General features: G+C 34.2%; 1 protein-coding gene across 2 annotated transcripts in view; it reads left to right on the top strand.

Moving 5' to 3' along the window:
- VPS13C (vacuolar protein sorting 13 homolog C) overlaps window positions 1-14,354 on the top strand; it is a 217,649-nt gene that overhangs the window by 19,712 nt on the left and 183,583 nt on the right. For both annotated transcript variants that reach the window (XM_053595814.1, XM_053595815.1), the window contains exons 4-5: window positions 2,030-2,125; window positions 3,551-3,652. In XM_053595814.1, the coding sequence (XP_053451789.1) occupies window positions 2,030-2,125; window positions 3,551-3,652 (198 nt within the window). The remainder of the gene's footprint in view (window positions 1-2,029; window positions 2,126-3,550; window positions 3,653-14,354) is intronic.

Genomic DNA, 14,354 nt, shown 5'->3' with positions numbered 1-14,354 from the left:
ATATGATCCACAAGTATACTGGTATTTCCTCTAGACTTCTCTGACATGGGAGTCATTTTAGAAAGTCAGTAGATTTTTAAGCTGAAGAGGAATGAAAATTTAAATGGAAACATAATTTGTTATTTTAACCCCAGGAATAGATTGCTAGGTAAACCTGGAATAGATTCCAGGTGACTCAGAATATCCTCCCCTATATCACATTATTTTATTTCCTTCTCAGCACGTTTTATCCATTTTATCCATTCCTTGACTTTTGAGCATCTTTATTCAAAAATGCCAGTGATTCTGGTTGTGTGAATGAATTAATCATTCATGTGCTAGCATGGCTTACTTGAATCAGATTCTCTTCTCTGAGAATCTTAAGTCTTAATCAGCAGTTCTGATCTGAGAGAACTATAGGTTTTATAGTGTCATTATTTTTTAAAATTATGATGAAAGAAGGTATTTTAGAACATGAAAAACTTTAGAGGTAGGATAGAGTTGGGTAGAATTGCTGTAATAATGTTGAGGGTGAGGTGGGAAATTAGCTGCCTGGAGGTCTGGAAAGTGGGATTACTAAAGATTGGGAAAGGATAAGAAAAGAAATACCAAATACAGATTATTTTTGCTATTTTTAGTAGAGAAAGGGTCTTGCTCTGTTCAGGTTGACCTTGAACTTGTGAACTCAAGCAATCTACCTGCCTTGACCTCCCAGAGTGCTGGTGTTAACCAAATGAAGAGGATCCGGCTGCCTGTTACTGTCAGCCAATATGCGGAGATGGGGATAGGTCAACTAAACCTTGTCAGGTTCTGGAGAACAGTGAGAGTAGCCTCTCTAAGACTGTTCTTTTCTTCCATTTTCCAAAATCACAGTTTTATACATAAAAGTTCAAAGTAAAAACCATGTTAATCTTTATCTTAAGCAACAATAATCAGTGTAACCCAAGACCCAAACAACATTCTGTTTTGAAAGTTAATCTCCTAAATGAGTCCTCCTAAGCTCCTCAAAATAGGCATTTTTAGGGTGGGAGCTAACCTTAAAAACAATAAGAATGGGAGACAGGAGGTAAAGGTCACTTAGGACCTGAACTGACCAGACCAGCTGTGTCATGGTGGCCTTAGCCTGACAGACTCCCTCTTGTTTTCACCACGTTTACTTTGACCTGGATTCAGGCCTGAGCTACCGCTTCTGGCCAAAATATAGATTTTGTCCATTTTCAAATTTTCTCTTCTGCCCTGTATGGCCTTTTCCCTATAAAACCCCAAATTTGGGTTAGTAATATTAAGAGTATAGTTCATCTGTGTTATGAGTGGAAATTTTTGCAGGCTTATCGCTAAAGGTCCTGCCATTAACACCATTGTTTCCAAGAAAGAAATGTTTTCTGTCTTCCAAGTGATTTCTAAGTAGATATTTAGAATGTAACTGGTCTCAGTTGCCTGTAACTCAAACTATTATTCCTAAAAGAGGATGCCTTGCCGTCAGAGCTAGCCTTTTCCAGTCGTGATAGTTTGGCATACTGTCAAAGTTCTGTTCCTTAGGGATTCTTCTCCATGTTGCTGCTTTAATTCCTGGTATCCTGTGCAGATTTTTTTTGCAGTTATCTGTAGAGATTTAGTCATTCGTGTGGATAGAACAGTATTGGCAATATTAATAACCATTAACTGTGGCCGTGCACTGAACCTGGTTCTAGCATTCCCACTGATGACCTTGGTGGACTTAAGCAATTAATTGAACTTCTCTGAGATTGAGTTTTCTTTTTTTCCAAAATAAAAATAATAGCTGCCTCATCCGTCTTATCATTTTGGAATATTAAATGAGATGACGGTTATCAAAAAGTTTGAAAAGTAAAAGGCACAAGGTGAATATTCACTTCTAATAGTAACATTATATGGAAAAGATCTTTGTAAACTTTAGTGTTGGAGTTTCTTGTTTTTCCTGAATGTTATTATACTGTATGCATGAAAAGCTTTTCTCTTACTGGTAAATGAAAAATTTATATATTCTTGAGCAGTCAAATAAGAGTTTAAAGTTGAAATTGTATTTCTTTAGATAAATTAACTCTGAAGATTCCTTGGAAAAACCTTTATGGAGAAGCAGTTGTCGCGACCTTAGAGGGATTATACCTTCTTGTTGTCCCTGGAGCAAGTATGTTGTTTTGAGTACTTAGTAATATCACAGTGAAACTTAACTGTTACCTGACTCTAGTATGCTAAGGTATTTATAAGACAGAACATAACTTAAGTAAACTACTCATATACATATATGCACATATATACATACATTTTATGTGTATATATACCATATTTGTATATAAAATATTTTTATGTCATTGTCAGAAAGAATAACCATTTAAAAAATTTATTCTATCTTCTATGAGTAATTATTTTGCAACTAAGTTTTCCTGTTAAGTTGAAATGTATTAGGCACATTTATTGATGAGGAATAATGTGAAATATGTTTTAAAAAAAAAAAAACTGATGTGTTAATCTACATATTTCAAGATTGGAAAGTTTCTCCCCATTTTGTTGTTTCTGATTTTGAGTGAATATTCTCTTAAAAATGTGTGTAAAGTAGGCAATTTTTTTCTCTAGAAATTTTGGTATTTTTAAGTTTTATTTACTTTTAACTGCTTATTTATGGTTGCAGAGTAAGACAGTAGTTTTTATACTTTTCTGATTTTTAATTCTCCTGATGGATGATGTTCATTGTTTTTCGTTATTAATTTTTTTCAGTCATAAGATGAATCTCATGTTAAGAGAAGTTTGATGTGTTAGGAAAAGATTATTATCATTTCTCAACCATGATATAAATATAATTTTGTTTGCTTTTCAGTTTTTACCATGTATTGTATACTTGATTTTAAGTAGCGATTCTCAAATATATGCAAGACTGATCTAGGTTTGTCACTTAATCTATACATTTTTATATGTTTCACAGTTTTCATGGTGATAGTGAATTTTGCAAGGTTATATGACAGTCTCGTTTTTGCTGTTATAGTGAATACTATAAATGCTTCTTCCTTTTTATAGATTTTTTTTCTTTTGTGTTATTTCCCTAGGATACATTATCAGAAATGAAATTACTAAGTAAAAAGGTTATATATATATATATTTTATGATTATTAATGTATATTTCTGAATTACCTTCTGAAAGTCCTTTTATCAATCTACATTAATACCAAGTGGTATTAGATATTAATTTTTTGTGATTACTCAAAATTTTACCTCTCAGAGATAGTAACTGGCAGTTTTCTGCTATATTTTTTTGCCTCTCTGCTTTTCTCTTACCTGTCCATTCATCCTTTTCCCTTTTCCCTTTTTTCCTACCTTCCTTTTTATTTACATTTATTTTCCTTCATCTCCCTCTGCCTTTTTGATACAAGTTTTCTAAGTGAATAGGAATTATGCTTAAATTTTTTGTAAAACTAATTCAAAGAATGCAGAAGTGTTCTTGTATTACTAAAAAATGACTAACGACTTACATCATACACATACACAGTTGTATGAAGGCTGAACTTTTCTCATTTACTAATTCCATTTCTTTTTGTGTGTATTAACTATATATTTTTAGGTATTAAATATGATGCTGAAAAAGAAGAAAAATTGTTGCAGGATATTAAACAGAAAGAACTATCTCGAATTGAAGAGGCCCTTCAAAAAGCAGCAGAAAAAGGTATAGTAAGTTTATGTTTTAGATAAGACCTTGATAACTACATTGTAGATATATTTAATTTTCTTTAAAGAGTATGCTTTTGTAAGTTTTTATAAGCTATTGTTGCAAGGAATCTTTAAAAAAAATCTGAAAATATTGACTGTATGTATGTTAATGACTCATATATACAAATAAATAATTGCCTTTTTCTGTGATTGTTTTATCTCATTGCCTATTTGATTCTCCCATTTTTCTTAACTTGTCATTTTTATTATGCTACTTCAGGAAACCTAAAATTCTTTTTTTTTTTTTTGTAGAGACAGAGTCTCACTGTACTGCCCTCGGTAGAGTGCCGGGGCGTTACATGGCTCACAGCAACCTCTAACTCTTGGGCTTACGTGATTCTCTTGCCTTAGCCTCCTGAGTAGCTGGGACTACAGGCGCCCGCCACAACGCCCGGCTATTTTTTTGTTGCAGTTTGGCCGGGGCTGGGTTTGAACCCGCCACCCTCGGCATATGGGGCCGGCGCCCTACTCACTGAGCCACAGGCGCCGCCCGGAAACCTAAAATTCTTTTGAGAGGGTGTTCAGTATGGTCCCTGGGTGATGGGCTCAGGTACAACTTGCCTGTGGCTCAAAGGAGTAGGGCGCCGGCCCCATATGCCGGCAGTGGTGGGTTCAAACCCAGCCCTGGCCAAAAACTCCAACAATGTAACCTAAATATTTGCATCCTCATGTCAATCTTAAATTAAAATAATAAAATTTATTGAAATTAAAAGAATACTTTTGAATTTTTACAGGCCTGTTTGTTTTGGCCAAATGTTCGTAGTTTCTTTGCATTTTTACCTATGTTCTTACAAGATAATGAGGTTAAACATATTACTAGGTGAAATGATGTTTAGAGGAAATGATGTTACTGTTCTAGTCCTAGGTATTTCTCTTTATAAAATATGGGATATTTTAAAAAATTTGATTCTTGGCGGTGCCCATAGCTTAGTGGGTAGGACACCGGCCACATACACTCAGGCTGGTGGGTTCGAACTGGACCCCGGCCAGCTAACAGCAATGACAACTGCAACAAAAAAAATAGCCGGGTGTTGTGGTGGGCGCCTGTAGTCCCAGCTACTGGGAGGCTGAGGCAAGAGAATCACTTAAGCCCAAGAGTTTGAGGTTGCTATGAGCAATGATGCCCCAGCACTCTACCCAGGGCAACATAGTGAGACTGTCTCAAAAAAAAAAAAAAAAAATAATTTTTTTTTTTGATTCTTTAGGTTTCAACTTTGTAACATCTTGCCTTTAGTTTTAATTTTTGTTTTTATTTAAATAAAAAGTGGATGACTATTTTGATTTCAGCAAGATAGAACAAGAACAAGGATAAGATGTAAAAGAGTAGTTTGTAGAGGAATGAGTTGAGGGACTTGCTTGTCTCTTTTAAGTCAAATCACGCCCCAGGAGTTATTAGCATTTTGCATCATTTTTGTGTCATTTAGTGGCGTATGTGTATTTTTATGATGAAGGAATATGTTCTTAAAAAAGAAAGCAAGTATTGGGTTAGAAATGGCAAAAATTGTCTTTAAATATAACAAGATTTCTTTTCATAGCTTAGGCTGTGGACATCTGATAGAATCAGTGAGAAATCTGTCTTAAAAATATTTTGCTCATTAAAAATTCTTCATTAGTGATTCTAATTCTTGTCCCAAGGTTTTTTTTTATTTTTTTGTTTGTTTGTTTGTTTTTTGGTAAGAGACAGGATATGGCAGCTGGAGTATTGTGGCATGATGATAGCTCACTGCAGCCTTGAATTCTTAGGCTCAAGAGATCCACCTGCCTCAGCTTCCTCAGTATCGGGGACTGTAGACATGAGCTGTAGATGACTGTATTTTTTTTCTTATTAAGAAATATTAATTCTTTTATAAAAAATTACTAAACTTAAAATACAGGGAAGTTACTATAATGGATGAATTTTTTTAAAAGCCTACATTTTTCTCCCTTTCTCTTTTCTTTCTTTCTTTCTTTTCTTTTTTTTTTGAGACAGATTCTCACTTTGTCATCCTCAGTAGAGTGCTGTGGTGTCACAGCTCACAGGAACCTCAAACTCTTGGGATTACGTGATTCTCTTGCCTCAGCCTCCCAAGTAGCTGGGAGAACAGGCTCCCACCACAAGGCCCAGTTATTTTTTGTTGCAGTTGTCATTGTTGTTTAGCTGGCTCGGGCTGAGTTTGAACCCGCCAGCCTCCGTGTATGTGGCCGGTGCTGTAACCACTGTGCTACGGGTGCTGGGTCCTCCCTTTCTCTTTTCATACTTAAGCATATTTTGTCTTCGTGCTGAAGTATAAGTATCTGTATTTTTAGCAGTTTTTTTAATTTGCATTATTTTGTGTGCCAAATAAAGCAAGCTGAGAATGGATTTATGACAATTCAAGTGTGAGTTTTTTCTTTATTTTCTGCTTTACTTAATTTGTATTTATAGACATAGTATTATAAAAATGAAGAGAAAGTTGGAAAGCTCTAGAATTTCATTTCTTTCTTGAAACTGTGTAGACTTAATATATTCTCTTAACAACATGTAATAAATTAATCAATAGGTTATTGACATACTTATATATATTGATATAATTTTATATTTATGATTTATGATATATGTATAATTGTGGGTTTTTTGAGATATAAACCCCAAACTTCTTTTCTTTCTTTTGTTTTTTTTTTTTTTTGGATAGAAATAACTTAGGATTGTTTAAGAAATATTTCAATGTTTTTAGTCGTGTAAGAAAAGGTGTGGTATAGCCTCAACTGTTTTAGTAATCGACAGTTTAATTGGCAAAATGGTAACCTGCTATACATAACATTTTGTACTGAGTGCATGTGAAATTTTGTCTCCTGGGTCTTTAGTGCTGCAGAAACTGACACATTTAGGTTTGGTAGAAAGGCTATTGTGGACGACTTGATTTATCTATACAGGGTGTACATCTGTAGTATTAATTTTGTGTAAATTGAACTATTAGGCATATGTGATATATAATAATTACATTGTAGCTTCTTGGATGGTAAAGTTTAGGTTATGTTACAATAGAATTAAAATTCAGAAAATAAAACTTTTAATATACTGTGTTATATTTGTCAAAGTGTTTTGAGTACAAAAGAGATAGAATTCAGGAACTGGGAAATACGTGGAGAAAAACAAAAATAATTGTTTTTCTTTAACTATTAAGAAACATACAGTAGGCTAGGCACAGTGGCTCACGCCTGTAATCCTTAGTACTATGGGAGGCTGAGGTGAGTGGATTGCCCTGAGTTCACAGGTTTGAGACCAGCCTGAGCAAGAGCAAGGCCCTGTCTCTAAAAATAGCTGGGCTTTGTGGTGAGTGCCTATAGTCCCAGCTTCCAGGGAGGCGGAGGCAAAATAAATCCCTTGAGCTCAAGAGTTGGAGGTTGCTCTGAGTTATGATGCCATGCCATTCTCCTGAGGTGACAAAGTGAGACTCTGTCTCAAAACAAACAAACAGAAAAACCAAAAAGAAATAATACAGTGGATCCTCCGTAGTTGACCACTTCCTCCTTAAGTTGACGTAGTTTTCATAGAGCAGACATGCACCGCATGTGTGTACCATTGAAGTAGGCCTAGTTCCTTATGTTGACTTGGGTATGTTGACCGGTTTGTTACACCTAGGGTGTTCACCCTAGGGTGGTGAACTTAACAGAAATTTTACTGTATTTAATTATTTTGACTGCATATAAATATTCTTTTCTAGTCTATGGATATGAATCACATCTTCATATAATATTATTCTTGTGAGTGAGTAAAAACAACGCTGGCCTTTGGGTGCTTCACATTTTGCCATTATTAACTAAGAGTTATTACTTTATTTTGAGAGTTACTATTTTTCCATTTATTTCTTGATTTTAAAAGCATAAAAGCACCATTGTACATAGGGACTCAGAGAGGTAAGGAGAAAAGATGACTCATTTGTAAGCAGCAGTGTGATAAAAATCAAAATAAAATATTCAGGCCTACTTGCTCAATAAAATTCCATTTTTACACAATTTGTGTCATTTGATAAAAAAAATAGTGCTTCCCACTATTGTGGGAAAAAAAGAAAATTGAATATAACTTTGAGTTCATTTCTAGAAAATTTGCTTAACTATAAAAATAAATTTTTGGTATTTTTCTCCTTTTATTTTTAATTTTTTTATTTTTCTCCTATTATTTCATTGGGGTGGGTTTATTTTTCTGGTGAGGGCTATCATAATATAAAGGGAAAGAGTAAATTCCTAGTAAGGCCAGAAGATTTTCAAATGCTAGATTCTTAAAATGTTGACTTTAGCAGAGTTCTTCTATATACGCACACTTCAAAACCAAATAGTTTTACCAAAAAAGACATGATGAAAAAGCTAATCTCCTCTTCTACCCTTTGCTACCCTTCAAACCCATTCCTTAGTGGGAACCATATTTTTATCAACATCAATATTTTGTCATTATCTAGTTTATTACTGTAGTCAAGGCGTTTACCTCTCAGTTACTATCACCTTTCACCCTAAATTCCCCTTTGCATCTTCTTGTAATATGGATATATATATATGCATAAACTTAACTTTTTTTATTACTTGTCAATATTTACATTACTGCGACAGTGTTATTATTGTTTACTGCATAGGTCAAATTATGTACTGTGATTAAATTTCCTTTCCTAAACAATCTTGTTTCTCTTGAATTTCTAAATACTTCTTTTTTCATTTGCTTAGTTTTCTATATAAACGTGCCTTTAATTCTTTTCGCATGCCACATGAAATCTGTCTGTTATGTAAGTATTGGCATTATTTTCCAGTTGCTTCAACCCATTTATCAAAACTTTCTATCTATTGTGTTTTCTCTTGGAGTTCTCCTTTTGAACTGGTTATTTTTTAGGCTGGCTATATGGTTGTTGTCATCTTGGGAATGGTCTTTATTGCTCTTCTGTGTTTAATTCACTGTTTTCCTGGGTCCCTTGACTTTTTTTTTCTTAGTTTACTACTTTCTTTTGCTAGAGCACATATAGTAACTTGTTAAGAAAGGGTTCATTGGATATAATTTTTAAAATTCTTTCAATGCTAAATATCTTTGTATTTTGTTTCTACACTTGTTTGATTTGTCTGAGGATAGAATGCTACATTGAAAATTAGAATTTTGAAGGCATTATCTCTTAGCTTCTAGGTGCTTTTGAAAAGTCTGATGCTAATCTGTTCTACACATTGTTGGAAATATAAAAGTTAGAAAATCCCCAGATCTTCCTGTCAAAAACTTACGTTTTAATTGGGCAAACAAGACATTTGCATAATTGTAATCAGGAGAAAGTGTTGAATTCTGTCCAGGAGGTACAGACAGAGTGTTAGAGTTCAAAATGGGTATGTCATCTTCAGCGAATGAAATCAGGGAAGATGGTGCTAGTGTATATTTTTGACTTAAAGGATGGGTATGCAGAAAGGCGAGTGGGCATTCTAGATAGATGGAATAGTAAAGGTGGAAGAGTATAGACCATCTATGGGGAAACAGCTAACATTTTGGGAGTTTGATGGAGTGTAGTTGATTATAAACTTGGAATGCTAGGTTTAGGTCAATTTTAAGAAATTTGAATGCCTGAATGATGATATAATAATGACAATGATAGCAGCTGACATTTATGGAGCATTCCTGTTTGTCAGTCACTCTTCAAAATGTTTTATATGAATTAACTCGTTTAATAGTCAACAACTATATCGTATAGATGCTACTGTTGTTCCCATTTTATAATTGAGGAAGCTGAAAGTTAATAACTTGTTCCATAGCTAGAAAATGGTAGAGCTAAAATTTGAGCTCCATGTAAGTGTTCTATATTTTATATTCTTAAGCTTATGCAGTAATGAACATTAATCTGTAGCCAGTGGGGACAGTACATTTTCTTTTTTCTTTCTTTAAAAATCTAAGGAGTGACATGATCAGAGTTGTGGTTTAGGGAGGTTAAACTTGAAGTGTTGTCTAGGATGGGCTGGATTTGGGAAGGGAAATGGAAGTTGGTGCTATGTAGCCATTGTTAACGAGAGTGGATATAAAGGATTCGGACAGTATATCTAGTGGGAACAGATCACACTTAAGTAAGATGAGGTCATTCATCTGACTCTAAAGTTAGTGTCTGGCTGGGCATGGTGGCTAATGCCTGTAATCATAATACTTTGGGAGGCTAAGGTGGGAGGATCATTTTAGGCCAGGAGTTTGAAATGAGCCTTAGCAACATAGTAAGTTACTGTCTCTCCAAAAAAAAAAAAAAAAATTTATCCAGGCAGGGTGACTTGTGCTTGTGATCCTAGCTAATATGGAGACTGAGGCAGGAGGAATGTTTGAGCCTAGGAGTTTGAGGTTGCAGTTGGCTATGATGACCCCACTGCACTCTAGCCTGGGCAACAGAGTGAGGACTTGCCTCAAAAATGAATGAATGAATAAATACAGAAAATTGGTGTTGAATATCACAAAATATTTCATTCTAAAAATGGGCAAAGCAGTAGGTAAAAAGCACCAAAATAGCAGATTTTTGCTCTGTTTGAAAATTTATCAAGTATTTCAGTGAGAGAGTAACCGTAATTAATATTTGCTGGCCTCATTTAATTTAAAGTGATTATTATAATTTTAATTTAGAACTTTTGTTTTAATATTAAATAAATTAAATACATATGTTGAAAGGATGAAATGGCATGTCTGTGACTATTTCCTTAAAATTAAATGGTTTGGTGTCATCAAATGTCTATTTTCCTGTTACTTGATTTTTAATTCTTTGAAATTAAGTCTAGGCATATTTCACATGTGAAATTAAAGATGTCGTTTAAATGGTTTGCATTTTGGTTATTGCTGCCGTGCGGATGCAGGCGCACATTCAGGGGAGTTCATATATGGCTTGGAAAACTTTGTTTACAAGGACATCAAGCCTGGTGGGTATGCATGGTTAATTATATTAACCTATATAAAAATTATATTGTTATACATACTTATGCTTTTAGGGGATGATGTACTATCCTTTTTAGAAAATATGGAAATGTAATTTGTATTTTTCCCTGTTACCATCATTTTCTTTTTCCTACTTCTATACTCATTTATTCATTCACTAAATACTTGAGTGTCTTGTGACAATTCACTCTGCCTTGTAAGGCTTAGAATTTGATCTACTTGATAATTTTCAAATTTAGACGACCTTTTTGACTTTAATTATAGCACAGTAGGTTTTCAGCTGAGCAATCTCTCTTATTGTCATGTTTTCAAACTTGTAAAAGCAGTCAAATGGAACTTTTTTTTCTTTGAGCGAGACTTTATTCAGAAGAGGTGCTCCCCTAAGCTGCCTGTTACATCCTCTTCATTTCACTCTTGTAGTGGTTCTGGAAGCCCCTCTAGAGACTGTCCTGAACAGAGTATGGGAATTTGAAGCGTCACAAAAGGCACATTGAAGGCTGTTTACTATAGGATTTATAATAGGATCTGTTTATATATTAGGAAATCTACAAAAAACATTAAAATAATTTTAATATTTTAAGTAATTTGATTTATTAAAGTTTATACTTTATGTAACACTTTAGGAACTTATTACATAAACTCAGTCACGGTTACCACATATTTGGATTAAATTACTAATGGAGGTCTGTACCTTGAAATAGACACAGTAAGTCTTATGGAAGAATTTCTTCTGCAGCTAGAAACTTCTTTAATATGTTAGTTCATTACTACAAATAGAAGAATTCGTGTGACAGCTTTCACAGCATTAAGTGAAATTACCCTGAAAGCAGTTTCCCTTCTATCAAATCTAGTCCTTTAGTAAGTCTGACTGACTGACTATATTAATTTTTCTTACTTTGTAAAAGATAGTATAAAGGTATTTTTGTTTCACTATCTAGTTTTCTGGGTTATAATTGAACCAGCTTTCTGTAGTCTGGACAACATTGTTAAAAAAATACCAAACTGTAACAGCCGTGATAAAGGGACATCCTAGTTAATTGAGGTTATTTATTTATTTTAAGTGCATTAGCCATGTTAAAGAATAAGGTGTAAATATTGGTGCTTCTGAAATGAGAACAGTTTGGTTGATGTTAGTCAATCTGGCTAGGACTTCCTGTGTGCTTCATGATTATTTTCCTGTTTTCAGCTTCTGAGGTATATTCTTTCCTCATTTGAATTTTCTTCTTATTCTATTGCAATGGTTCTCAAAAAGGCAAAACTATTGTATTTTCATAATCATACTAAGGCATTAGCGATTTTTCACTATGTTGACATTTGCATTGCTGGTGTAAAAGCACTGGTGTGTAAAATTGCTTTGCTTGGCTTCCTTAGCATGATCCCAGCCAGCAGTACCAACCTGTGCTAGAAGTCATTGTACTCTTCACTGCCATGTGTTCACAGTAAAAAGCAAAACAGAAAAGTGGCTAGTATTACATAAGAATTTTGTTGATGAAGTAGGATATTCTTAATTTTAATAAACTTCAACGTTTGAGCACATATCTCTTTAATATGTTGTGCAACAAAAGAGGAAGTATATGGGTGGTGCTTGTGGCTCAGTGAGTAGGGCGCTGGCCCCATTAACGGAGAGTGGCGGGTTCGAACCTAGCCCCGGCCAAACTGCAACAAAAAATAGGTGGGTGTTGTGGCAGGTGCCTATAGTCCCAGTTGCTCTGGAGGCTGAGGCAAGAGAATCACCTAAGCCCAGGAGTTAGAGATTGCTGTGAGCTGTGATGCCACAGCACTCTACTGAGGGCAACAAAATAAGACTCTTAAAAAAAAAAAAGAGGAAGTATGTATAACTGAGGTAGGGCGATTATCTCAAGGAAAACGACTTGCTCAGTCATTGGGGTGGTGAGCTGAACTAGTTGCTTTTTTTTTTCATAGAATACTATTTTTACTTGAAAGAATGAAAGACTGATGTTATTCAAATTTGAGTGTTTGGTAGACACTTCAACAATAACAATAAGAAAATGGCAGTTTACTTCAATTTGCAGTATTTGTTGCCAATAGATCTTCTGAACAAAAATTAGAATTTTGGAAAACTTGTATTTGCCACCTTGAGCTTGACAGCTTTCTGGTAGTACTTTAGTACTTTTCTAATGAGATTGGTGGTGCTATTAACAAATGTGACTCTTGGTATTAAAGAATGAAATGACTCAATGTTTGGAAGATTTTTGTAATTTAATAAAGCAATATGTCCATATTACCAATGCATGATAAAAAAATCATACATATGTAAAAGGTCCTTTTAAAGTACAAGATAGACCAATTGATTTTAATTTGGATGAAACATTTAGTGATAGGTTTTCAGATTCCTCGATGTGGTTATCTTTAAGAAACTTACCCTTGTTGAGTTTGGGTGTAGTGTCCATTATTACGTGAAAAAGCCATGAAAATGTAACTCCTTTTTCCAATTATGTATCTGTAGTGAGATCATATTTTTATCATATACTTCAATCAAAACAGTATCTCAACAGGTTGAAGGCAGAAGCTGATACACTGATCTATTGTTTACTAAGTCAGATGTTAAAGAGATTTGTAATTATGTAAAACAAGTCACTCTTCCTGCTACAAGATTTTGTTTGGAAAATACTTTCCAGACACTAATTTTTCATAACTGTGTGTTATATATGTTATCATGTAATTGTTTATTATTTTAAAATGAATTAATAAACGCTTTTAAATTTTTTCAATTTTGATTTTCAATGTGGTAAATATTAAATATTTGCAACCTATGTAAGTACAAAGCTCTTTAGAGTCTTCAAATTTTAAGTGTATTAAAGGGGTCCCAAGTCCAAAATGTTTGAGAATAGCTTTAGAAGTGCAATTGAGAAACATGAATTTGTTAATATTGGATTAATTATAATCTTTTTCTGTTTTTTTTTTATTTTTTTTTATTTTATTTTATTTTTTTGTAGAGACAGAGTCTCACTGTACCGCCCTCAGGTAGAGTGCCATGGCGTCACACGGCTCACAGCAACCTCTAACTCTTGGGCTTACGCAATTCTCTTGCCTCAGCCTCCCGAGCAGCTGGGACCACAGGCGCCCGCCACAACGCCCGGCTATTTTTTTGTTGAGTTTGGTAGGGGCCGGGTTTGAACCCGCCACCCTCAGCATATGGGGCTGGCACCCTACTCACTGAGCCACAGGAGCCGCCCAATTATAATCTTTTTCTAAAGAACTATGCAGCATTCAGATTAAATTTGAATCTGTTTGGAGAGGTTTAAACATGATTCGTCTAACACTGTGATCAAAGACAGAACATGGGGCTAGAACAAATGTGAAACCAGAAAGATAATTGGTTAGGTAAGAAGAGAATTAAAACCCAGACCGCTGAACCTCTGTCCTAAAAGCTGTTCTAGCCAAGTGAAGTGGTTTTCAGGGTTAGTCTGGATTTCTTTCTTGTTCCTTTTCAAGTGTTATTTCTTTGAGAATGCAGTCTTTTTCTGTATGTTTAATTTATGAATTAAAAGGGACCATCATTGTGGCGAAAATACTGCTGATATGTAGCACTATCTACATTCTGCTATGTTTATTAAGTATTTTTATCTTGAAACCAGGGTTTTCTTGTAATCTAGGATTTAGTTCTTGATTTTTTTTAGTGTCAGGACAATTAGCTTTAAAATATCAAAGAAGAACAAATTAAAAATTTCAAGCTAAATTTCATATATATTCTTTCCTATATAATATTGATTATATATTTTGTAAAATATTCAAATGTGGATTTCTTAAAATC

The sequence above is a fragment of the Nycticebus coucang genome, chromosome 6 (genome assembly GCF_027406575.1).
Source record: "Nycticebus coucang isolate mNycCou1 chromosome 6, mNycCou1.pri, whole genome shotgun sequence".
Classification (NCBI taxonomy): domain Eukaryota; kingdom Metazoa; phylum Chordata; class Mammalia; order Primates; family Lorisidae; genus Nycticebus; species Nycticebus coucang.
Note: the sequence above shows the minus strand (reverse complement) of the source record. Positions and strands in the feature narration are given on the sequence as shown.